This window comes from Capricornis sumatraensis, chromosome 14, assembly GCF_032405125.1.
Source record: "Capricornis sumatraensis isolate serow.1 chromosome 14, serow.2, whole genome shotgun sequence".
In the NCBI taxonomy this organism is placed as follows: Eukaryota; Metazoa; Chordata; class Mammalia; order Artiodactyla; family Bovidae; genus Capricornis; species Capricornis sumatraensis.
In genome coordinates, this window is record NC_091082.1 from 67,936,521 (window position 1) to 67,963,345 (window position 26,825).

The 26,825-nt window shown below is 37.5% G+C and overlaps 1 protein-coding gene across 1 annotated transcript in view; it reads left to right on the top strand.

The window, feature by feature from the left end:
- The first annotated feature begins 305 nt into the window (after positions 1 to 305).
- Positions 306 to 26,825, top strand: part of AXDND1 (axonemal dynein light chain domain containing 1) — a 72,906-nt gene continuing 46,386 nt past the window's right edge. Inside the window, exons 1-11 of the mRNA XM_068985783.1 lie at positions 306 to 384; positions 3,273 to 3,445; positions 4,256 to 4,359; positions 6,800 to 6,920; positions 7,563 to 7,648; positions 9,957 to 10,013; positions 11,505 to 11,607; positions 12,834 to 12,955; positions 17,040 to 17,180; positions 17,842 to 17,946; positions 24,942 to 25,062. Of these exons, the coding sequence (XP_068841884.1) occupies positions 306 to 384; positions 3,273 to 3,445; positions 4,256 to 4,359; positions 6,800 to 6,920; positions 7,563 to 7,648; positions 9,957 to 10,013; positions 11,505 to 11,607; positions 12,834 to 12,955; positions 17,040 to 17,180; positions 17,842 to 17,946; positions 24,942 to 25,062 (1,212 nt within the window). The remainder of the gene's footprint in view (positions 385 to 3,272; positions 3,446 to 4,255; positions 4,360 to 6,799; positions 6,921 to 7,562; positions 7,649 to 9,956; positions 10,014 to 11,504; positions 11,608 to 12,833; positions 12,956 to 17,039; positions 17,181 to 17,841; positions 17,947 to 24,941; positions 25,063 to 26,825) is intronic.

Here is a 26,825-nt window from a genome sequence, read left to right on the forward strand (position 1 = left end):
AGGGGTGGGCCCAGCGTGTCCTTCCCGGCCTGGACCCAGGTATTTTAGTTTCATCATATATCTTGGAAGAGCCCAGAAATCTCCCCAAAGAGAACCCAAGGTAGATAAATTGTAAACTCCAAATTTAGCATGAACACTAAACGGGTATCCCTCCCTCCCCTCCCTTCTATGTCTCTCTTTTTTCCCTGCAGGTCTGTGTTGCAACTCTGCCAAATCCCAGTACTGCATGCCGGTGATATGTTTGTAGATTAGCTTTCCAGAGGGGTATTTCAACTATTTGCAGAGAGTGCTAGGCATTGCTTATAATGTCACTCCCGAAAACACCCTCCACGTCAACACCTGAGGGCAAAAACTTGAAAATCTCTGCATCCAAGGAAGAGACAGGTAACGTTCGTCAAGGCATAAGTAATCATGACCATAATCAGAAATCACAACCATTCACTTTTTTCCTTAATCTGAGATTTCAGATGCTTTAATTAGTTTTGTTTTACTAATATACTTGTTTAAATAAAATAAAAAGCCTTGCATTTTATAATATTTTGCAGTCCTACTCCACGTAACGATTGTAATTTTTTTTTTCAAATGCTGATGAGTTTTATGTTGTTCTAAATTCAACCTATTTTAAGTACCAGTGGTGGTTTGAAAGAGTACTTTCTGGGTTTTGGGGGGTTTTTCTTTGTTAAGGAACTAGTTTGTATCAGTTCAGTTCAGTTCAGTCGCTCAGTCATGTCCGACTCTTTGCGACCCCATGAACCACAGCACACCAGGCCTCCCTGTCCATCACCAACTCCCGGAGTTCACTCAAACTCACGTCCATCGAGTCAGTGATGCCATCCAGCCATCTCATCCTCTGTCTTCCCCTTCTCCTCCTGCCCCCAATCCCTCCCAGCATCAAAGTCTTCTCCAATGAGTCAGCTCTTCTCATGAGGTGGCCAAAGTACTGGAGTTTCAGCTTTAGCATCATTCCTTCCAAAGAAATCCCAGGACTGATCTCCTTTAGAATGGACTGGTTGGATCTCCTTGCAGTCCAAGGGACTCTCAAGAGTCTTCTCAAGACTTTGTATCAGGTTTTAGTAATTACTCTGAATGAAGGTACTTACATAAGATTTTCATTCATATATAGACGTGCAGATCTGTCCTAGAATAAGAATCTGCCAGACCTCATTTCTCCCCTTGTTATGTTAAAGGCTCCTCCAGCTCACCTACATCTTGTTTTTAGGAGGACTCTGCTAAAATCCACTTACCTTTTTTTTTTTTTTTTTTCTTATTCTGATATTCTGACTCCATCCCAAACTCGCAAGAGGTAAAGATTTGGTAATGTGAACTTCAGGTGTTCTGATGGTCAATAAAGCATGATACATCCTTACAAAAATTAAACCATGCTATGTGAGAAGCATAGATTAGTGGAGAGTTCTTTAAGAAGAGTGACAGCCCAGCCCTCCTTGACTAACTACATAGGAGACTTTTCCTATATTAGGTGTTCACCTTCTCTTTAGAAATCATCTGCCCTCATTGAACTCTGCAGAACATTCTTTGTACCGAGTGTACCTTACTAATTTGCTCAGATTATTCTACTCCTTTTTTTTGTTTGTTTGTCTTTGAACAAGTTCTGGGAGTTGGTGATGGACAGGGAAGCCTGGCGTGCTGCAGTTCATGGGCTTGCAAAGAGTTGGACACTGCTGGGGAACTGCACTGAACTGATTCTACTCTTTTCATTTCTAACAATCGCAATTCTCTGTTAAATCCAACTCAAATCCCTTCCACTCTGTAAATGTTCCAATTGAATTTTCACCTTTAAACTTAGATAGAAAAAATTACTAAGTAATTTGACAGTTTTGAAGAAATTTCTTTTGTCATTTTCACATCAAAGGGTAAATAGACATTCCCATCATTCTTATGCTATCCCAGTTAACTGATCAAGTTAAGTGAGTTGTTTTCAGTTTTGAATTTGGAGTAATGGAGGTTTATCATTGTACATGAGTTTTTGAACTCATGTCTGATGTGAGTGTAACAGAGCAGAATGAGTGCAGCCCTTAGCAGCCAGCCATTACTGTGCCTCATTACTCCACACCCTGTTACTAGGCAACAGGTCTTGCTCAGCTGTTGCTTGCTGCCTTAGTGAGCCCTGCTTGCAAGCAACCAACTGTTAATGAAGGATTGTCAGTTGTCCTTCTCAGCCATTGGTCAGCACCGCAGTGGCCCACTGATAAACTGTCAATGAGGAATCACTGGGGAAGTGATTCAATCAAGGATCAGTGATGTGGTCATCAGGTGGAGAGTGAGGCAAGAGACAGATACAGGTCTTCTCCTGGAGGCCCTCCAGCTTACCCAGGTTTGGGCCAGGGGGTGAGCTGGAGGGCCCGGGGAACAGCCTGTGGGGCTCCAGAGCCCTCACTAAGGCCCTCCACTAGCCTTGGTCCAGGCCTTGAGGCAGCAGTGAGATTCTCCCTTCCCTGTCTCTGTGACCTAAGAGCAATGGCTGTCTGCCTGGGTTGCAATCTGTGAGACCTGGTCTCCCCCATTTGGGTGGCCTGAGGAAGCAGAGGGCCGGTTGGGTTGGATGCCTGGCTCCCTCAGGGATGACAGCTGGGCAGCGTGTGGGAACCTGGCCCTGAGGGAGCTGCCAATTGAGCTCTGTCTCCTCTTAGCCGGGACCGCGACCTTGGAGGGTGAAAGTTATACCCTGTAACCTTGCTCTTCCTTGTCAGGTCAGAGAATACCATTCATCTGGTAGAGATTTACAGGAACATCACTACCTGCCCATGACTGGACCTCAAGAACAAAGAATCTGACACTGAGAAGTCTGCAACAACTAACCACGCCCATCCCTCCCCTTTTGCTTTTGAAGGGACTTGCTGAAAGCTTTCCGTAACTTTGGGGCTCTTAGGGTATGAGCCACCCATCTCCTCAGGGACTTGCTGAAAGCTTTCCGTAACTTTGGGGCTCTTAGGGTATGAGCCACCCATCTCCTCATGTGAATCTGTAATAAACCTTTCTCTGTTCCAAACATTAACGTTTAATATCGATGGGCTTCACTCGGATTTGTGATTTTGGTAACATGAGTAGGACAAACAGTATGAGTTGGTTTTTTTTTTCTTGACTAGATGATACAGTGTTTTAAATATTGTTGCTATTCTTGACAACCAGAGGCAATGGTTCTCTCTGTCAGCAACATATATATAGGATTGATGAGACAGCCTGGAAATCTCTAACTAACTAACAACAACAACAAAAAAACTACAGTAAGCTTTTCTTTCCCATTGTTTTCTTAGGACTTCCTGAACTAAAGGAGAAAAAAATTTTGGTGGATCGGTCAAAACCCCTTCCTACTTCCCTTCAAAATGAGTTCATCCCTGAAGAAGTTCTGCTTTCTCTGACCAGTGCGGCCAATGCTGGTCCTTGTCCTGAAAACTTACTGCCTCCTAAGAAAATTAAAACTCCAAAGGTGTGTGTGTGTGTGTGTGTGTGTGTGTGTGTATAAAGTACTTGGGAACATTTATCTTGACATCCAGTTCATTAAGTATTTATTTAACATGTTTTATATTCCAGATTGTCTTAAGGATATTTTAAAATTAATTTCCTAGATTGAAAGCTAAAATATTTTGCATGAATACTTTCAAGGAAATACATGAGTATATCCATTAACCTGTTTCTGTGTGATTTACCTAAATGATCATTACTAGTCTTAGTCTTGATGTTTTTCTTTTTTAAAAAAAAAAAGTTACTTGTTTATTTATTTGGCTGACTTGGTCTTGATTGCTGCATATGGGCTTTCTCTAGTTGCAGAGAGCGGGGCCTACTTTCTCCTTGCAGCACGCAGGCTTCTCATTGCAGTAGCCCCTCGGTCATAGCCGAGCGCATGCTCTCGGGTGCCCAGGCTTCACTGGTTGCTGCATGTGGGGTTGTTAGTTGTGGTTCCTGGCCTCTCGAGCACTGGACTCAGTAGTTTTGGAGCCCGGACTTGGGTGCTCTGTGGCTTGTGGGATCTTCCCCAGCCTGGGAAGTCCTTGTGCCCTGCATTGCAAGTCAGGTTCTTAACCACTGTACCACCAGGGAAGCCCGGAGTCTTGATATTTTTCTTTCACTATTAAGTTGTTCTAGTTTCAATGATAATTCTTCTTGTTATCGAATAAGAATTACACTTTTTCTAAACAGTATCCAAATGCCTTTAATGTACTCAAAAATGATTAAGAATAGATTTCATTTGACTAGAGCGCCCTCTGCTGTGTACTCATGGTTGTTTTCTTTCCCCCAGGGTACTCTTCCTCGCTCTGTTGACCATGTCTGGCATAACCCTGTCCGAAGAAATAAGTTCAAATTCCTGATTGACCATCCAGTTTCCCTAACGGGAGCTGGAAGGTAAAGAAGGAAGATAGTGGGGTAGAGGCAGATGAACAGAGTCATTATCTCATTTTGTATGATTTCCTTGGGAGGAGCAGAACTGGAAAAATCACAGAATCATAGTTTTAAAGCTTAAAGTATCTTTAATGAACCAGCGTGCCATCTGAAGAGGGCATGGGTCTACCTTTTGTGTATGACTATTATCAGTAGGATGGCAATGGAAGCTGGCTCTTCTGACGTTTCACTCATTTAAATTTGCCTTGGTGTGCCTTTGTGTACTTGTCCCGTTACTCTCCTGTTCCTTATTGTACCCTAGCAGGAGGGACAGTATCAGGCAGAATGTCTTTGGGGCCTCTTTTATTTGCCCTGCTGAGAAGAGCTAGGTAACATAGTTTTATGACATGCAAAAACTTGAAAAATAAGTGCTTAGCCCCTGGTTTTCCTCAGAGCAAACCCTTAACCTTTACATGTGTGTGTGCTCAGTCGCTCAGTCATGTCTGACTCTTTGCAACCCCATGAACTGTAGTGCACCAGGCTCCTCTGTCCATGGAGTTTTCCAGGCAAGAGTCCTGGAGTGGGTTGCCATTTCCTACTCCAGGGGATCGTCCAGATCCAGGGATCAAACCCAGGTCTCTTGCGCCTCCTGCACTGGCAGGCAAATTCCCTACCACTGCACCACCGTCAAGGAAGTGATCAAATCAGCAAGTTATATTTGTTTTTATATCATTCCTAAAAATATCCAAAGTGTCAATATTTTCCCTGTGAAGATGGTGGTCTCCTAATTTTCTGTGTGTCGTTCATTTATCAACTTACTCCCTCAAAAAAAAACACAAACAACTGCCATGCTCCTTACTGAAATACCACTTAATAGTGAGTTTACAGTTACTAATACTTGGGTAGATTATTTGGTTTTTCTGAGTTCAGTTTCTTATTTGTAAAAAGGGAATAACAGACTCACTCCGTTCTGTGTACCTCCCAGGGATATAGAAAGCCCGAATGAGATAATGAATGCAAGGGCACTTGTAAACCTGTACACTGCTCTTACTGCTGTGTGAATATAAGGTGTTATTCCTCAGTTATGTCTCAGTGCTAGAAAGAGTGGCAGAAATTTAGGCTATGGACTTCTCTGTTCTGGGGCTCTGGTGTCATAAGTATCGGTACGTTATTTTATGCCAGTGGACCATGACTTTAATCATTACCATTTAATAATTAGTAGTTATGAGATATTTGAAGTACTTTTGAAAAATTATTAGCTCTGAGTGCAGCAATAATGTGACATTAAAATGTTAATGTCAAATGACACCTAAGTAGCAATTTTTAAAATGTGAGATCTGTAGTAGGTAAGACAGGATAGTGGCCTCTCTGAAATGTCCTCACTGGAGTCCTCGGACACTGTGGATACATAACCTTACATGGCAAAGGTTACCCTGATTTGGCATTGGCAAGAGATAAGAGGAGGGTGACGATAAAATCCATAAGTGTTAGTGACGAATATTGAGGACAAAGGATGGGACAGAATCAATCGTGGATACTGAAATTTTTGATGAGTAGAGTGGTGGTGCTAACTGACAGAATTAGTGATTACAGAAGGATGACACGTTAGAATGCAGGAGAAATATTTAGTAACTAGAAGTTACTAAAAGTATCTAGAAGTAACAAGTATGATAAGGTGAGATTTGCTAGCATAGCCAAGGGAGACCGTGTAGGGAAAGCGCAGAGGAATGAGGCTAGGATATTGTGGAACATTTCCATTTGGCAAGCAGGAGGTCACAGAGATATCCAAGAAGGAGTGAGTGGGACGAGGGAACCGAGGGAGTCCAGTCATACAGAGGGCAGGGGAGAGGAGAGTGTTTTTAGAAAGTGAGGTGATCAACCCTGGAAAATACCCCAGAAGAAGAGTGGAAGATGAGAACTGGTGACTTAACTGTAGAAAGTCATCCTCAGCTTTCTGGAGCATGATTTCAGCAGAGAGATGGGAATGAAATCAGAATTGCAGGGAAATTGTAAAATGTCTAATGTTGAGCAGAAAGTGCGAGGCAGATGAAGGTAACTGGATGACAGTGCACAGTCAAGGGAAGATTTTTAGAAGCAGAAACGACCTGAGTTATAGACCGGAGGGAATGTTCCAAGAGAAAAGGAAATACACAGAAATTATAATTGATGGAATGAGATCCCCAAGGATGTGGGCAAAGATGAAATGAAGGACTGAAGTGGAGGAAATAATCCTGGGGAATAGAATACATCTTAACCTGAGGTTGAAGGAAAAGAGAAAGAAGTTTGAGGTGGAGAAGAGGAAGGATGTGGGGAAAAACCCTAATGCCTCAGCCTTCTAAGTAAAGTATGAGGTAAGGAGACCAGTTTTGTGTCCCTTTTAACCCACTAGAAGGATGTGTGTGGGCATTACCCACTTTTATCCAGTAGCCAAACAAAAAACTTATTTTGTATTTTTTAATCTTAGGGATATTTCTTTTCTGTATGATGTTAAATACGTTAAAGGAGAGACGAGGGAGAGTGCAGTTTGTCCCCCACGAGCGCACCATGCACTGCAGTCAGGTGATGGTATCATTGTACCTCATAAGGTAAATCAAGTATTTGAAAAATAACTTCCTCTCCCGCTACCTAAAAAAAAAAAAATCCTCAAAATATAAAGCCATGTGAAACTCTAACGGCCTGCATTGTTTAGGTTTTCTAATTTTTTCATGGCACTTTTCTAATTTTTTCGAGAAAAGGGAATTTACTGGGAGAAGATCAAATGTATCTTAAGCAGTTTTCCAAACTACAACTATTTAATCTTGAAAATACAGTATAGGAGCCTAGATTTTTTTTTTTTTTTAAGAAACCCACAGTTTAAAGTTGTAGAGTACTTAAAAGTAACACAACATCATAAATCAGCTAGATTTCAATTTAAGAAAAGGCAGAAAAAAAAGTTGTAGAATTCTTATTTTTGGCAGGTTGCTAAGGTAAATTTGAAATAACTCTTCAATTTTCAAGTCAATAGATTTCTTTGTTATCTAATACTAAAACCAAGATTGTTCTTTAATTCATGGTTAATTTTTTAACCTGTTTTCTGCTAAAAGTTTATTATTCCTTGCCATGACCCATATTGCTAACTGTTGTTATTTCTCTAATCAAAATCTCTTAATAAATAGTATCCTTTTGGGATAGCAATTAGGATTTATATGACTCATCTAATGTTTTTATTCTTGTTCTTTCTTTTTAAGCCAAAGAAACTAACAGATACATTGATTCCTGAAGAATTTCATATTGTGTCAAATACAGGAGTTTCAGGTTTAGAGTGTTTTGATGAGTGAGTACTGGGGTATATACTGAATATCTGACAAGTTGAGCTGTTTCCTGCTTCCTAGACATAGAGGAACCTGAGCAATTCAGTCATGTTCCTAGGCAGTTGTTTGGTCACTGAGTTGTGTCTTACTCTTTTGTGACCCAATGGACTGTAGCCCGCCAGGCTCTTCTGTCCATGGGATTTCCCAGGCAAGAATACTGAAGTGGGTTGCCATTTCCTTTTCCAAGGGATCTTAACCCAGGGGTCGAACCTGTGTCTCCTGCATTTGGCTGGCAGATTCTCTACCACTGAACCACCAGTGGAGCCTTTTCCTAGTCAATATCTACAATAAAATGAGTAAACGTTCGGCTTAACATGCTAATAAAATTTAAGGAAGGTATCAAAAACTAATGAAAAATGTCTTACTTAAAAGAGTTTGAAACAACAAGAATTTACTGTATGGTGCAGGGAACTGTGCGATTATAAAATATTCAATATCCTGTAATATCTTCAATATCTTGTAATAACCTATAATGGAAAATATTCTGAAAAAAAATACATATATATAACTGAGTCAGTTTGCTGTGCACCTAAAAGTAACATAATATTGTAAATCAGTTATATTTCAATTTTTAAAATTTTGAGATTTTCGTGATTAAATTGTTCTCTTTTTCCTATTGTTTAATTTTGAATGAAAAAAATTAGATCTTTGTTCTGAATGCTTGCTTCCTCTTTAGAAATGGTTTTGAGCAACGACGAAGGAAAGTATCCCTCTAAGTTGAAACCTTGTAATGCATGCTCTAGGGCTTAACTCCAGACTTCAAACTAGTCATTTCCAGTTTTCTTTGATTCCTGCTTAATGAGTTTGAAAATGGTTTTATTTTCGGAAACAACACTTGAATGTTGCATAATTTGAAATTTGAAAAACTAAAACTGTGGACTAGTTTTTATAGTAAAATATCCAGAAGCTGTCATTCATTTCACCTTATCCAGTACATATGTTATGTGGCATTTCGTTAAATGGTGGGTTTCAGAACAGTATTGTGCCAAAGGGAACTAAATGCAACTCATTTTGGGGGGTGACTTTTAATTTTTTATATAATTTTAAAGTTATAAAAATGTTACAAAAATAAGACAAGGAACTCCCATGTACTCTCCTGACTTACTGAGTAATTACATTTTGCCTAATTTGCTTTAATACACACATAAACACACTCTTAAACTATTCAAGAGTAAGTTGGAGGCCTTCATAACATTTTGCCACCAAATACTTTAGTGTGTGTTTCCTTACAACGCGCTAGTTATAGATCCTGTTGATAACTTTTTTAGCTCCATCATCCTCATATGTACTAGTTGCTGTTTTACAATATAGACTCATAGATTTCTCCCTTTTTTTGGTGAGTCATATTTCTTCGCTATCATTGATGTTCAAGTTTTTCCTGATTTTGCTAATGCCAGCTCCTTTGAGCTGGCTCTTGTGTTCTTTAGGCACGTGCCCGTTTTCTCTTATTCTCAGGCTCAGTGAGATTTTCAGGTTCATCTTGGATTTCCCAACTCCAGCTCTGAAATGAGCTATGAGTCACTTCTTCGAGAAGTACTGTTTTCCTTTTCGTGGAGAAGAGTTCTCAGAAACCAAGATCTGGGTGCTAGGTGTACTCATTGCTCCCAGGGTATCATTGTTTTTAGTCCCTCTCACACACTCACATTTGAAACTATTCTGAGCCTTTACAGTCCCTGAATATTTTTCACGAATCTTAATTCTGAAAATGGACCAAACCAACTGTGTTCCAGTAGGGGGCAGAAACAAAGTAAATGTTTTTCAACTGGAGGAAGAAAAAAGATATATAAATAGCAATGATTTTGAAGAATTGCCATGTGGTTCTCATTGTGATACCCACTTAGGTATAGGCACGTACTTCCAGGTGACAAATGTGTATGTTGGGCATCAGGAAAACTGGGTTTGGTTTCATCTCTAGTTCTTATTAATTTTGTAACCTGTTTAGTCACTTAACTTTGTTGACTTTGGTGTTCTTAGAACATTCTTCCACCTTTGATAGGTCATTTTTTTTAATGAACCAAAGAAATTTCTGTATTGTGATATATTGGAAAATGTGATTAATGCTCTTTTACTTAAATGTTTTAAATCTAAGTATCTGTGTCTATAGATGTCTAAGGCTATTTAAGTATGATCTTGTGTGTAAAACAATGGACCTTTCTGATTGTCTCCAAGCTTCTCAATTCTGTGAGATCTTAAGTTTTTCATGTTTTCTTATGTGATAAATAGGCCAAACAGTTTTCTTACAATAGCATTTCCCTGTCTTATTTATTGCAGCAAATACACTACTCTCCTCACAGACAGCGAAAATAGGTTATTGCTCTTCCCATCCATGTAAGTACAGTTTATTTTGAGAATGTTTCTAAGAAAGAATAACTATATATTTTTCCTTTTTATTGATAGTTTATTACACAAAAATAATAAATATCATAGAAACCCAAGACAGTGATTGCCTACATTTCTGTCATTTAATCAGTGCTTTCTTTGTCCAACTGCATGTTGATTCTTTACATATTTATAATAACATCAAAGTGCTAGAAAACACTTTTTTAAAAAATTGCCATTTTAAATTTTTTTTTTTGGTTCTTATTTTTAAATTTTATTGTGGGAAGAATATTTAATATGAGATCTACCCTCTTAATAAAATTGTAAAAAAAAATAAAATTGTAAGGGTGAAATACAGTGTTGTTAATTATAGGCACAGTGTTATACAGCAAAACTCTAGAACCTTGCATTATTGAAATATTATGCCCTTGATTAGCAACTTTTCATTTCCTCCTCCCCACAGCCCTTGCAGACTGCTGTTAAACTCTCTGATTCTATGAGTTTGACCATTTTAGGTACCTCATGTAAATGGAATCAAGCAGTGCTTGTTCTGTGACTGGCTTATCTCACTTAGCATGATATCCTCTTGGTACATTCATGTTGTTACATAGTGAAGTATTTTCTTTTTTTTTAAGGCTGAATAATATTCCTGTGTGTGTGTGTATACTTCTTCATTCATTCATCGACGGACCTTTAGGCTGTTTCCACATCTTGGCTATTGTGAATAGAGCTTCAATGGCTATTGTGAATAGAGCTTCAGCGAACATGGAGTGCTAATCCCTCTCCGAGATCCTTTTTTTGGGGGTGGGGGGCCATGCTATGCAGCAATCAGGATCTGAGTTCCTTGACTGGGAATCAAACCTGTGCCCCGTGCAGTGGAAATGTGGATTCACTGGACCACCAGGAAGTCCCTCTCTTTGAGATCTTGGTTTCAAGTCTTTTAAGTGGGATTACTGAATATATATAAAATACCTTTATATTCTACATTTAACTATTAGTATTTCTCCATTTTGCTATAGGCTTTTTTTTTTCTTATCTATCCTTTTCCATTTTCTTTTTGATTGTGAAGTATCTGGTATTAACACCTTGTTAGCCAATATTAACAACTTGTAGCCAATATTAACAGCATGATGTTTATCACTCCACATTTTTCTGTGTTATAGTCTTACTCAGTAGGTATATAAAATTTTTTTTGAGGGAGGAGAACAGAACATTATTTTCTTTTATGAAAAAGAGGATCATACTATTTGTATTTTTTTGGGTTTTGTTTTGTTTTTGTATTTTGTTTTACTGTATTATTGATATCCCACAAGATTAGTACGTACAGGTATAATGCTTTAAAATGCCATTAATAAAAATTAAAATTAAAATTAAAATTAAAAAAAATAAAATGCCATTAATATTCCATAGTATGTACATTTTCTTTATACATATTATGTTCCTTTTGAGCATGACGTTTTGTAACATTAATTATATAAATCTGCCATCTTAATCTTTTAGGAAACCTAATAAGAGAATAGAAGTGGTCCAACTGAATGATGTGATGGACACTATGCTAGAGAGGGCTGGTGTGGAAAATCAGGAATATACAGGGCCAACCAAGGTAAGTGCAAACATCAGTGAAAACTGTTAAGAGCATTTGCTCTGGAAGTAAAATGCCTGGATTGGAATCCTGACCCTGCCATTTATTAGCTGGTGACCTTGGGCAGGTCATTTAATGTATTTGTGCCTTGATTTCCTCATCTGTAAATTACAGATAATTCTATTTACCTCATAAGGCTGTTGTGGAGATTAAATGACATAATGAATGTAAAGTGCTTAGGACAATGCTTGACATGTGGTAAACACTGTATAATTCTTTATTATTGTTATTGTATTTAACCAAATATAAGGCACCATTGATTATAAAACCCTTGTATTTCATGTACCATTAAAAAACACTGCCAATTAAACCATGGTTTCTTACCACTTGTACTTTTTATTTTGCACCTAATGAAAGGGCTTTTTCAGTCTTACATAGATATAGATTTTTTTTCTTTATGGGGCTATTTCTCTTTTATTTTGTAGTTTTATTTCTATAGAATTTGAAATTTATAGACAAGTTCAGTATAAGGCACTGCTATGTGATCTTTACCCAGATTCGTTAATTGTTTGCATTGTGCCCTGTTGGCTTTATCATTCTCTTTCTCTCTGTATACATCCTCCATGTGTATGGGTGTTTTCCTGAACCATTTTAGAGTAAGCTGGCAACTTCATGCATCTTTATCACCGAACATTTTAGGGTATGTTTCCTATGAATAAGGACATTCCTTTATATATCTATAATACAGTTATCAAAATCAGGATATTTAATGTTGATATGAAAATATTATCTACTACAGTTCATATTCAAGTTTCAAATTTTATTAACTGTACCTGTAATGGCTTTTATAGCTATTTCCCCCTCTATTTCAGGATCCCAGGTCACACAGTACTTTTAGTTGTCATGTTCTTGAAACTGTTCTTTGGTTTTCTTAACTTTGATATCTACAGAATGTTCCTCAATTTTGGTTTGTCTGATGTGTAATTATTCAATTCAGGCTTTGTATTTTTGGCTGGTATAACATAGTAGTAATATTGTGACTTTCTCAGTGCATCATATAAAGAGGTACATGATTAGATTTATTGATGTATCATTTTTATATATGTTTATAAAGAAAAATGTAAGTGAGCAAATTAATCTAGGTATTTCAAAAACTTACACTACAACTTCCGAGTGCTTACCCCCTAAGATGTCTTTTACTGGCAAGACTATAATAAATACTGATTGTCTTACTTATCTTTTGCCAGATGCACAAGCTGCTTCATATACTGAAGAAGGAACAGACCATTTATAACACAGTATTTCATGAACTGATTCGACAAGTCAGTGTGGACTGTGCAGATAGAGGGGAACTACTGTCCAAAATCAGGTTCGAGCTGTTACTGGAGTATGCCAGTTTCCTCCTGAATTTTGTATTGGAATTATACTTATATCTGTTTTCAGAAAATCACAAAAATATATGTCTCTGTTCTGTTGATAATAAGGGACCCAAGTGTATTTCTATTCTATTTTATATAGTAAAAGCTTATTATCTGAGAACTTCCTGAAGTTGATTTCTGTTGGGATGTTTGACACCCTCTTCTTTTATGATGGGGAGTGAAATGCTATGTGAAAAAGTAGAGACAGATAGATTCTGAAGACAGACCAGTCTGGTTTTAAATCATCATCTAGGTGTATGACCTTGGTAAAAATCTATACCTTAGTTTTCTTATCTGTAAATGAAGATAATACCTATGTGAAAATTTTCATTTGTCTTTTTGTTCACTTGTAAATGACATTTACTGAGTGTCTACTATGGTTCAGGCATTAAGATGCTTCACAGAATTGTGGTGAGGTTTAAATGAGAGCACAGAAGTAAGTAGGTGCTCAGTACAAATGATTATGATAGATTATGATTATAAATACTATTAGTACTATAATTCTTCTCCTTATGGCTATGGTACTTTCCAAAAGCTGAAAGGAATAGTAGAATACTGGGTTCTGATTACATATCTGCAGCTTACTTGCCCTGGAACCATAGGCAAATTATTAGATCTCTCTGATTATCTGTATCTCCTGAATGGGAATTAACAGTGTACATGTGCCCTATTTGTCCGCTGTCTGATTTGTGGAAACAGAGTGTGCCTATCTGACAGTACTCATTAACTAGAAGCAAAGCCATTAGCAGGAGACTGATCAAGATTAGAACGCTAAGGAGTAAGCTGTTGGAACACCACCAAGAGCTGCAGAATGCCAAATCAGAATGAGGATGGGGACAAATGAAGGCTGAGTTGTCACTCTAAGAACAAAGTCAGGAAGGACAGATGAGGAATCAATTGGAGAGGAATTAGATGACGGTATCCAAAGTTTCTTTAGTGAGAAATTGATGTGAGTGGAACTCTTCCAGCTGATTTTAGGAGTTAGCTTTTACAGGCCAAAATAGGGTGGGCCCCTGTTCCAGGAAGTCTAGACAGAAAGAGACAGGGAAATCAAAGCCAGAATTCTTTAACAAAAATGAAGTCAGACGCTAGGGAGACAGAAATACTAACTTCAAAATGCCAGCAATAGGATCAGAACAGGGCTTGAAATGGGCTTCCCTGGTGGCTCAGAGGGTAAAGAATCCTGCAGTGTGGGAGACTTGCATTCAGTCCCTGGGTTGGGACAATCCCCTGGAGAAGGGAATGGCAACCCGCTCCAGTATTCTTGCCGGGAGAATCCCCATGGACAGAGGAGCCTGGTGGGCAACAGTCCATGGGGTTGCAAAGAGTTGGACACGCTGAGCAACTAAACACAGCACACAGGGCTTCAAAGCTAAGAATTTAGAATAGGGTAGAGTTGGAGTTAAGAATACAAAGTAGGTGGGGATAAACCATGAGGTTTCAGGATGATTGCTGGGAACATTCATGATGTATTTGTGGAATAGTGAAACACTTTGTCGGTTCAGCATAATCTAATGTCCACTATTTTGTTGTGGTAGGAGTTTTTTTTGAAGAACTAGAGCTCACCTTCAATGAGGAAGACATCTGTTGTCCTCAGGCTGGTATCTTACAGAGTCCTCCCTGTTTCACAAGATTTTGGGAGGATCCAATAGATATCCCCAGCAAATGGTAACACCTCGCATGCCCCAGAAATACTCTATATCAGCCCCTAGCTGTTTGCTTGTACGTCTGTTTATCACTAGTTTTCTGCTTTATGTCTTTCTGATCAGCTTGTGTGTGTGTCTTTTCATGCAACTGTCTCTCAGGATTGTTGGTATAGAAGGAGGGTTTCATATGAAACAGAGGTTCATAATAGCTGTTTTTTATAAGGGGAGAATAACTGACAGATTGGTTATAAGCTGAGTAAGACTCACAGAAATAGGGCTACCACAGTAATCATTTTTGGTTGACATTATGTTTATCTTTGTATGCAGACACCTGACTTTTTTTCCGGTTGTTATTTTTTTCCAGTATTTTATGGGAATTTTCAAATATACATATAAAAATGGAAAGAATTTTACTGTGAGCATACATACATCAGATTCTGCCATTAATATACTTTTCTTGCTTTATCGCTTATCTGTCTATCTAGCCATCCTGGTATTTATCCACCAATTTTGTGTACTTAAAAGTAAAAAGGCAGACATCAGTGTATTTCCCTTAGATACTTCAGCATGTATGTCATGAATCAGTTCATTAGTTATTTGCCGTTTTGTTTCTTCTGAGTCTCATTCATGATGGTGTAATTGCGAGTGTTTTCCAATCTTTGCTTGTGTGACTAATAATGTGGCTAATCTTAACCATGAAATCCTTAGGGTATAAATGATGGATGCTTCCTGAAGAGATGATTTGCATTTTTTCTCTCCTGGAATCCTGGCTTCCTCCTATACCCAGGTTGCCTGCTTTGAAGAAAGCCCAAGGCTTGGTCTCTGGGACCCAACGTTAGCTTGGTCTCTGGGACCCAACGTTAGCTTGGTCTCTGGGACCCAACGTTAGCACTTTTGCTGGGCCACCTCTAATCTTGCGTTTTCCTGGTGAATGATTTTTACTGGTTACCACTTCCCACCCCATTGTTAGCTTACTGTATTTAGTTTGTTGCTCTTGTGTTGTTGTTTTTGTTTTTTTCCATTTCTAGAGGCTTGTGTTTCTTTCTGCGAGTGAGGTAATACTTCAGAAAGTATGCTTTATCATGGATATAATTGTGTGTGTGTTTTGTAAATAATTAATTTATTTTAATTGGAGGATAATTACTGTACAATATGGTGATGGCCTCTGCCGTACATCAGCGTGAATCATCCGTAGGCACACGTGTAACCCCTCCCTCCTGAACCCTCCTCCCCCTCCCTCCTCACCCCATCCCTCCAGGTTGTCTCAGAGCACGGCTTTGGGTTCCCTGTGTCATACATCAAACTCTCACTGGCTGTCTATTTTACACATGGAAATGTGTATGTTTCAGTGCTGTTGTCTCAAATCATGCCATCCTCTCCTCCTCCGACTGTGTCCAAAAGTCTGTTCTTTATGTCTGCGTCTCCTTTTCTGCCCTGCACATAGGATTGTTGGTACTGCCTTTCAGATTCCATATGTATACATTAATATATGATATTTGTCTTTCCCTTTCTAACTTACTCCATTCTGTACAATAGGCTCTAGGTTCATCCTGTAGTTGTGTTTTAATGGAAAAGCCCTTCGGAGTGTGTTGTTCCTATATCGCCATAAGGGAAAATCCTAAAGAAAGCGTTTTAAAAATTGGTGCTTCCCAGTGAATGAGCTGCACACTGAGCTGATTAACTCCCTGTCACTTTAAGTGTGTAAGCAAGGGCTGGATAATTCTTTTTGTCAGTGGCTGAGAGATTCAACCAAATGATTATTCCAACTCAAAGATATTATAATCCTGGGGTCTCAGTTTTTAGAATATAATACCTAGATCACTTTTAAAATAAATGAAGACTTCTCAGTTATGGTATTCATAGTTTATCATCTAGAATCATTTCCAAATATTTTGTTTGATGTTGTTCAGAAGCAAGAGAAATTACTTACTGTACTTAGGGACTTACAGTTGGTGTCCTACATTTTGGTCAATTTGAGAAAAGTGGTTTTATTCATGAATTTAATTTATAAAAATCCCACTCTATTCAAGATACTGTCAGATGTTGTAAATGAATAAATATGTAAGATATAGTTTTTATCATCATAGAGTTTCTAAATTAGAAGAAGAAATAGAAGAAGTCGTTATTTTGTTCTACATCTCAGACATTATGTTCCAAATAACTATGACTCTGGTTAAAATTCTCCATAGTTCATTCACTCGGCATTCAGAATTCATTCATGAGATGGCAAGAATTCACAGCCTAGGTCTTTCTCTAGCTTGTTCTTCGCGCATAGCTTTTATGAGTGTCTGTTCACTGTTTCTTTCCTTAAAATTACTTTTCTCTCTCACATACTTTCTGGCTCCTGTTCCTTTCTGCCTGATGTCTTGTCTTCCTTTTTCTCATGCAGAGAGCGGTATGTACAAATGCTTGACCAAATTGCCCGGCAGATGATCGACTTCTACAAAGACATGGTAACTCAGCGAATGATGGACCAGCGCATTTTAGAAGAACTGTACAATTTTAAGAATGTGATTGAGGAACTGACCAGGTAAAAACTGTGCTTATCAAAGCTTTGTCTCTAAAGAGAGTAAAAGATACTCAGGGAAAGTAGAGATTAAAGGGCTCTCTTACTCTGATTTCATGTTTTGCAAGAGAACAGAAAGGCCTAGATAGAGATGCAGAGACATGGGTTACCTAGGTTAACACAAAACTAGGGCTCTGTGTATATTTGATAGTTGTTCTTCCTTCCAAAATAGAGGTGCTTATCTTAATCTGGTTTATAGAGCAGTGCCATGATTATGGATGTTAAGGTTCAAATCCCGAAGAGAATAAGCAGTCTGTGTAACAGCTATCACATTTTGTGATTGGCTAGATGTTAGTGGCAGGAATGAAGACAATAGAATAGACATGCCAGAGGGTAGGATAGAGCAGCCTTAAGGCCTTGGCTGCCAGCATCTGCCCTCACTCCATTCTAGAGAGCTCTCCACATCTTTCTGCTTCTTCTAGCCAGTCTGACTCCATTGCTAAACCTGGTTAGAGTTGACTTGAATGAATACTAGATTTCTTGCCTTGGTTTATAGGGCAGACAAACTGGGAAGAGATATATGCATGATAACTGAGAAGATTCCTGAGTATAAATCTGATTTCCTAGGCAGAAACTTTTTCAAAATCTTCAGTTATGACTATAAAATTGGCTTGCTCTATTTCAGGGAACTGTGTCTGGTTCGGGCACATGATATAAAATTAACAAAGGAAGCAGAGAAGGCCCACAGAGATTTGGCACAAGCTCTTTTAGACGCTGAAAAGAATGCCAGGTGAGTTACCAAATGTTAGCCATTATGTCATATTTGCTTCATACCTTCTTTCAAGAAATAAAATTTTTTAGAAGAATTTGAAATTTTTTAAAATTACAGCAGTTCCGGAAGGAGTTAACATACATAAAGCTCATTGTATATATTAACTCTTCCACACACTGTTGTAATACACATCTTGTGTCTCCTTGTATGAAAGTTTTCCAGGGGTGTAAAACCTAGAAGTGGAATTACTGAGTCAGGGCATATTCTAACCTTGTCTTGCTAGATGTTACCAAATACTCCCCAAAGTAGTTATACCAGTGTATCCTCTAATCAGTGTATGAGATTTCCCTTTTGCTCATATCTTTTATAGTCTTATAAATATGAAAATGTATCTGGTTTTTGTTTGCATTTTCCAAGTTAGTAGTTAGTAATGTGAGTCTAGTTCTCTTTTAGATGTTAGTGACTCTACTGAGGTCCTAATGTTATTATTCTATTTCAGGGACTTAGCCGACTTTTTCTGTAAAGGGCCAGATGGTGAGATATGGTTTCTACTACAACTCTGCCTTTGTCAATGTGTGCCATTGTAGTGCAAAAGCAGCCAAGGACAATACCAGAACATCAGTGTTCTGAAAAAATTTTATTTACTGACACTGAAATCTGAGTTTATAACATTTCCATTTACTACAGAATATTATTCTCCTATTGTTTTTTAACCACTAAAAACTATTAAAAAGTAAATCAAATACATAAAAAATTTTAAAGTAAAGTTCTTAATTCATAGGGTATACTAAAACAAGCGATGGGCCAGGTTTGACCCGCAGGCTGTATTTTTCTAACTTCTATTTCATTTTCACATTCTATTTCGTTTTCTGTTAGAGTTCTGATTACTAGGAAGCTCTTGGGTATGTATCAAAAGATATATCTCATTGCATTCTAATTTCATATTTAGTTGATTTAAGATATTATATTATCATAGAAGTAGTACATGTGCCTTTTAAGAAAATTAATAAATACAATCAAAAATAAATTTTAAAAAAAATCACAGTTTCACTCCCTATAGATTACTACTGTAAATACCTTAGTGTATATTCTTATGGGTATTTTTTCTGTGTATATGTGCATATGTGCATTATTTAAACCAAAGTTGCATTGTACATACTTTTAGCCTGTTTTTTCAGTCAATAATCCATACCTGTTTCAGCAAATTTTTACCTCATATATTACCCAATTCTTTTTTTTTTTTTTTAACTTTATTTATTTGGCTGCACTGTGTGGCATGTGGGATCTTAGTTCCCTAAGCAGGGGTTGAACCTGGGACTCCTGCATTTAAAGCATGAAATCTTAGCCCCTGGACCACCAGAAAAGTCCCCACCCAATTCTTATTAGAATGTTCTTAATTATTCCCCAAATGAATTTTACATTGGGTTGTCCAAACCAGTACCCAATCTAGTACCACACATTGTATCTTATTCTATGTGCCTTTTAATCCAGCATTATCTTTTGCTTTTTTTTTTTAACATGTTAAAGAGTGACCATATTTTCTAAATGTCAAGAAAAACACAAATTTATATAAAATATAAATTCGAAAATAACTTTCTGACTTGTATTCTGTTTTGTCGCTTGCTAGAATGAAGGGTACCTTGATCATTTTTTGTCCACTGAATGTACTACTGTTTTCTGTAGCGAAGTCATCCTTGTTATCGTAGTAAATAACTGCCTTATACGCTGTCTTTTATCCTCTGATCTCTGATATTACCTCTCCATCCTCTTTCTGAGCTGATGACCTTGCTTTCTAAAATACAGAAGCAAACTGAAGAGAGAGCTCAGTTCTCTCATCTCCCCACCCCCCTTCATCTGTGCTCATACATTTGCTCTTTCCTTCTCTCACTGTGGATAAACCGTCTCCTTTCTAAGGTCAGTCTCTCCATTTGTGTCCTATTACATCCGCTCTTAAGTACTCTTGATATTTTCAGCAAATATTCCCTCTTTCTCCTGTATCATTAATATTTCCCTGTACTTGATCAGTCACACCAGTATACAAATATGCTGTAATTGCACTTATCTTAAAAACAATAACAAAAGAAAACCCCCCTTCCCCAGACCCCAAAACTTCCAAGTCTCTGAGGACGACAAATCCCCTTCTAGCTGTGGCTCCATTTCTCTGTTCCCCTTACAACAGACTTCCTCAAAAGGTTGTCATACTCCTTTTTCTCTACTCTGTCCTCCTGTTATCACTTGAACCCACTCCAGTCAGGCTTTCAACCGCACCATCCCACCAAATTGCACTTGTCAGAGTCACCATTGACTTCCATATTATTATATCCAAAGGCCCATTCTCAGTTCTCATTTAGCTTGACTTACAGCAGCATTTGTCATAACTGACCAGCTGCTTTTACTTAAAACAATGTCTTTTAGTATATTATGCTGTCCTAGTTTTCCTACTGCTTTGCTCTTGGCTCCTTATCGATATCCCTTACAGGTTCCTTTCATCTCGCCAATTTCTATTTATTTATTTGAAGTATAGTTGATTTACAGTGTTGTGTTAGTTTCTGGTGCAGAGCAAAGTGATTCAGTTGTGTGTGTGTGTGTGTGTATCAGTTCAGTTCAGTTCAGTTCAGTTGCTCAGCCATGTCCAACTCTTTGCGACCTCATGAACTGCAGCACTCCAGGCCTCCCTGTCCATCACCAACTCCCAGAGCCTACCCAAACTCATGTCCAGTGAGTCAGTGATGCCATCCAACAATCTCATCCTCTGTCATCCCCTTCTCCTCCTGCCCTCAATCTTTCCCAGCGTCAGGGTCTTTTCAAATGAGTCAGTTCTTAGCATCAGGTGGCCAAAGTATTGGAGTTTCAGCTTTAATATCAGTCCTTCTGATGAACACCCAGGACTGATCTCCTTTTGGATGGACTGGTTGCATCTCCTTGCAGTCAAAGGGACTCTCAAGAATCTTCTCCAACACCACAGTTCAAAAACATCAATTCTTCGGCGTTCAGCTTTCTTTATAGTCCAACTCTCACATCCATACATGACTATTGGAAAAACCATAGCCTTGACTAGATGGACCTTTGCTGGCAAAGTAATGTCTCTGCTTTTCAATATGCTGTCTAGGTTGGTCATAACTTTCCTTCCAAGGAGTAAGCGTCTTTAATTTCATGGCTGCAGTCACCATCTGCAGTGATTTGGAGCCCCCAAAAATAAAGTCAGCCACTGTTTGCTCATCTGTTTGCCATGAAGTGATGGGACCGGATGCCATGATCTTCGTTTTCTGAATGTTAAGCTTTAAGCCAACCTTTTCACTCTCCTCTTTCACTTTCATCAAGAGGCTCTTTAGTTCTTCACTTTCTGCCATAAGGGTGGTGTCATCTGTATATCTGAGGTTATTGGTATTTCTCCCAGCAATCTTGATTCCAGCTTGTGGTTCTTCCAGCCCAGCATTTTTCATGATGTACTCTGCATATAAGTTAAATAAGCAGGGTGACAGTATACAGCCTTGACGTATTCCTTTCCCTCTTTGGAACCAGTCTGTTGTTCCATGTCCAGTTCTAACTGTTGCTTCCTGACCTGCATACAAGTTTCTCAAGAGCAGGTCAGGTGGTCTGATATTCCCATCTCTTTCAGAATTTTCCACAGTTGATTGTGATCCACACAGTCAAAGGCTTTGGCACAGTCAGTAAAGCAGAAATAGATGTTGTTTTGGGAACTCTCTTGCTTTTTCAATGATGTAGCGGATGTTAGCAATTTGATCCCTGGTTCCTCTGCCTTTTCTAAAACCAGCTTGAACATCTGGAAGTTAACGGTTCATGTATTGCTGAAGCCTGGCTTGGAGAATTTTGAGCATCACTTTACTAGCATGAGAGATAAGTGCAATTGTGTGGCAGTTTGAGCATTCTTTGCCATTTTCTTTCTTTGGGATTGGAATGGAAACTGACCTTTTCCAGTCTTGTGGCCACTGCTGAGTTTTCCGAATTTGCTGACATATTGAGTGCAGCACTTTGACAACATCATCTTTTAGGATTTGAAATAGCTCAACTGGGATTCTATTGCCTCTACTAGCTTTGTGTGTATATATGTATATATATATAAGCTGGAGATAGAATATATATATAAATATACTTTTTCATATCCCTTTCCATTATGGTTTATTATAGGATATTGAACATAGTTCCCTGTATAATACAGTAGGATCCTGTTTATCTGTTTTATATATAGGAGTTTGTATCTGCTAATCCCAAAGTCCCAATTTGTCCTTCTCCATTCCCTTTTCCCTTTGGTTAACCATAAGTTTGTTTTCTCTGCCTGCATCTCACCAGTTTCTAAGTGTTGGCATGCTCATTCTTGGATCTTTCTTCTTTCTATACTCATTTCCTAGGTGAATCTATTCAGTTTTGTGGCTTTAAATGCCATCATCTATATAGTCTCAATTCACAAATTTCTATCTCCAGCTTCAACCATGTCCACGAATTTGTATCTCTAGCTTGAGTCTTCTCTTTGAATCCCAGACGTGTATTCAACAGCCTTAACGTTTTGGCTTAGATGCTTAACATTTCCAAACTGAATTCCTGTTCTTCCCCTCAAATCCGCTCTTCCCACATGCCCTTCCCCTTTCCGTTAATGGCAACTCCCTCCTTCTAGTTTCTCCAGCAAAAAGTCCTGGCATTAGCCTTGATCCCTTTTTTCTCTCAAATCTCACATGTCTCCATTAGCAAATTCTGTCAGCTTTCATTATATATACAGAATCGTCACCACTTTAACTACTACCATCTGCATCTCTTGCCTGGGGTATTACAATAAACTTCTAAATGGCCTTTTTACTTCTGCCTTTACACTTTGTGAGTCTGTTCTCCACACACCAGCCAGTGTGATCTCTTAACACTTGACTCAAATGATATCATTTCTCTGTTCAAAATTTTTAAAAAATCACAGGACTTGTCCTACCGGAATTCCTCTGACTTCTGCTTTATTCTAAGTCTGCTTGTCTTTGTGCTGTTCTTTAAACACACTAGGGTGGCCTGCTTCAGGTCCTGGAGTCCTTCTCCCCCAGGCAGCTGTATGGTTTCCTCCCTCCTCCTTTTGGACCTTTGCTCAAATGTCTTATCAATACGGTCTTTCCTGACCCCTCTATTTAAAATTGTAATATACTTCATATTCTTAATCCCCTTTATCTGACTTATTTTTATCCACAGCACTATCACTACTTAATATAGTATGTTTTACTTTAGTTTATTCATTAGCTCTTCTAAATAAACTTCATAAGGGCAAAGTTTATTTTTAGTTTTTGTTTAGTTTTGAATATTACTTGGGATATAGCAGGCACTGAACAGATATTTGTTGAATGAATTAGAAAAATAAACTAGACCTTCTTTTGTGCTAATGTCCATTATAAGAACAAAACATCTTCAAAAATCAAAGAGAAGGGGAAGAAAAGAGAAGAAAAAGGTCTCACTTTCTTTAAACATTGGTGGTTCTGAAGTAGGATGGTTCCTGTTTTGCATGTGATTAGAAATCACAGGTAATATTTTTATAATGATTATTTTGTTGAAAATTTGGAAAATACAGACACACATAAATAAGAAAATAAAGAACATTCACAATTCTTTTAGAGTTAACTACTATTACTATTTCAATATGTTTTTCTTTTTTCTATATATTTTTTTAAAAATCATATAAAGCTGAATATAGACCATTATCATTTGGGTATTCTTGTTTTATGTTTTACACAAAAATTTTTTCCTATGTAGTACACTATTAAGAACATGATCTTTAATTAGCAACAGAGTATTTTCATCAGAGAGCTACATTATGTATTTTATTTGGCCAGTCCCTTGTTTTTGGACATTAAGGTTATTTCTGCATTTTTTCTTTGGCTGTTATAAACAAGGGTCATTAATTTTACTGCATAGCTAGTGCATTAATTTTAGTGTGTAGCTGTTAAGGTTATAGCTTGTTGAATTTTTACATGTATGTTCATCTGCATGACATCTATGGTGATTAATTTTTTTGCAGTTTGAACAAGTCGAAGTCTCCAAGTAGAAGGAGGCTTTAGGAACTGATGTTGGTGGTTAATGGCTTTCAATGAAATCAGAAGAATTTTATGTCACTAGCTTTTTATTGTTTCAGAAAAGTTAATGTCCTTGTTATTGTTTAGTTGCTAAGTCATGTGCAACTCTGTTGAGGCCCCATGAACTGTAACCTGCCAAGCTTCTCTGTCCATGGAATTTTCCGAGCAAGAATACTAGAGTGGGTTGCCATTTTCTTCTCCAGGGGATCTTCCCCATCTAGGGATAGAATCTGCGTCTCCTACATTGGCAGGCAGATTCTTCACCACCTAGCCACCAGGGAAGCCCTAATATTCTTTAGGAGGAAGTGTTTCAAAAGGTTTGTAAAAAGCTGCCAATCACTTTATAACTTCTGTGTTTGTATTTAATCTTGGAAGGGCTTTTAATTCAGTTAGAAGGAAAAGATATATTTTGGTAAACATGAAGAAAAAAGATTTAAGATAAAGGTACTTAATTAATTAAACTTAAGTTTTTGATTGGTAGAGAATTTCTTTAAATCTTATGCTAATTATATATAATTTTAAAATATAGCTCACAATTATTGGGCTTTGTGCCTTTGTATCTTCTTAGGAAAGAATTCTAAATTCAATGAGAAAAAAAAGCTAAAAACAGTTACATTACTACTACATGTATTTAGAATTTTTTGTTAAATATCTTGTTATACCACTAGAATACCATGGTGTGAAAATTCTAGAGAATAAAGAAGAATATGATGGAAAGTGTTTAGAGCAGGGAACAATAAATTAAACTTTTTCCTTAAGACCTCTGTAAGATTTATACATGAAATGTGAATATTTTTTCTTCTATTTTCCTGTATATTAATGTTACTAATATATCCAGCAGTTATGCCATAATTACCTTATGATGAGTTTTAAAGGAACAGATTGCCTGCTTTAGAACAAAGTTATTTTTTTGAGATGTGTATTTATGTATCTGTTTTTTAATTTTTCTTTTAGAATTGTAGAAGAATATCATGACTTATATACATTACAAAGAGAAAGGATGGAGAGTGATATTAAACAGTTAATGGCAGAAAGAGATATCTGGAGCTCAGCTACATATGAATTATCCGTAAAGGTTGTTTCATCTGAAATCAGCTTCTTTTTTGGCTAGATAAAGTTTCATTTTATAATTTTCAATAATCTAGACAAAAATTTTATTTTAAAATTTTTGTTGAAGTATGCTTGGTTTACAATGTTGTATTTAATTTCTGCTGTACAGCACAGTGACTCAGTTATACATATATCGACATTCTTTTTTCATCTTCTTGTCTGTTATGGTTTATCACAGGATATTGAACAGAGCTCCCTATGCTATACAGTATAGGACATTATTGTTTATCTGGCCTATATATAATAGTTTACATTTGCTAATTCCAAACTCCCAGTCCTTCCCAGCCTGACTCTCTTTCTCCCTTGGCAACCACAAATCTTTTCTCTATACCTCTGAGTCTATTATTGTTTTGTAGATGTTTGTTTGTGTTTAATTCCACATGTAAGTGATATCATGTTACTTGTCTTTGCTTCTGACTTCACTTAGCACTATAATCTCTGAAAGGGAAAGTGAAAGTCCCTCAGTTGTAACTCTCCAGGCCAGAATACTGGAGTGGGTAGCTATTCCCTTCTCCAGGGGATCTTCCCAACCCAGAGATCGAACCCAGGTCTCCTGCATTGCAGGCTGATTCTTTACCAGTTGAGCCACCAGGGAAACCCAAGAATACTGGAGTGTGTAGCCTATCTCTTTGCCAACGGATCTTCCCAACCCAGGAATCAAACTGGGGTCTCCTGCATTGCAGGTGGATTCTTTACCAGCTGAGCTACCAGGGAAGCCCTTGATAATCTCTAGGTCCATCCATGTTGCTGCAAATGGCATTATTTCATTCTTTTTAATGATTAAGTAATATTTCATTATGTATATTATATATATGTATGTATATATGTGTATATATATATACATACCATGTCTTCATAAAAATTTTTGTTAATTTCAATTTATTTTTAAAAAATTAGTTTGTATTGGAATATAGTTAATTTGCAATGTTGTGTTAGTTCTCCTGTACAGCAAAGTGAATCAGTTATATGTATATTTATATCCACTCTTTTTAAAATCCTATTCCAGTATAGGTCATTACAAGTTATCTGTCTTGTATATATTAGTGTGTATATGTCAATCTCAATGTCCCAATTTATCCCTTCCATCCCCTCTTTCCTCCTTGGTAATCATATTTGTTTTCTACATCTGTGACTCTATTTCTATTTAGTAGATTGGTTCTTTTGTACAATTTTTTTTAAAAATTCCACATATGAACATCATATGATACTTGTCTTTGTTTGACTTGCTTCACTTGGTAGGACAATTTCTAGGTCCATTCATGTTGCTGCAAATGGCGTTTCATTCTTTTTAATGGCTGAGTAATATCTCCGTGTGTGTGTATGTGTTTGTGTGTGTATGTGTTTGTGTGTGTATGTGTTTGTATGTGTGTGTTTGTGTGTGTATGTGTTTTTTTATGTGTGTGTGTGTGTGTGTGTGTGTGTGTGTGTGTGTATGTACCACATCTTCTTTATCCATTCATCTATCATTGGACATTTAGGTTGTTTTCATGTAGACAAAATCTTTAGAAATGAAGATATATATTTAATTAATGAATAATGCAACTATTCTATTATAAGCCTTGAAAAGGAAAAGTATTTTTTTCTCTTGTTTCTTCTCTACTGGGTACCTGTCTATTGCCCAATTAAGGGCTCTTTTTTTCACCAGAACCTATGAGTATGAGCAGGTATTCTATTTCTGTTGTTTGTGAATGTGTTAAAACTTTCAACTTTAATTAGATATTAATAAAT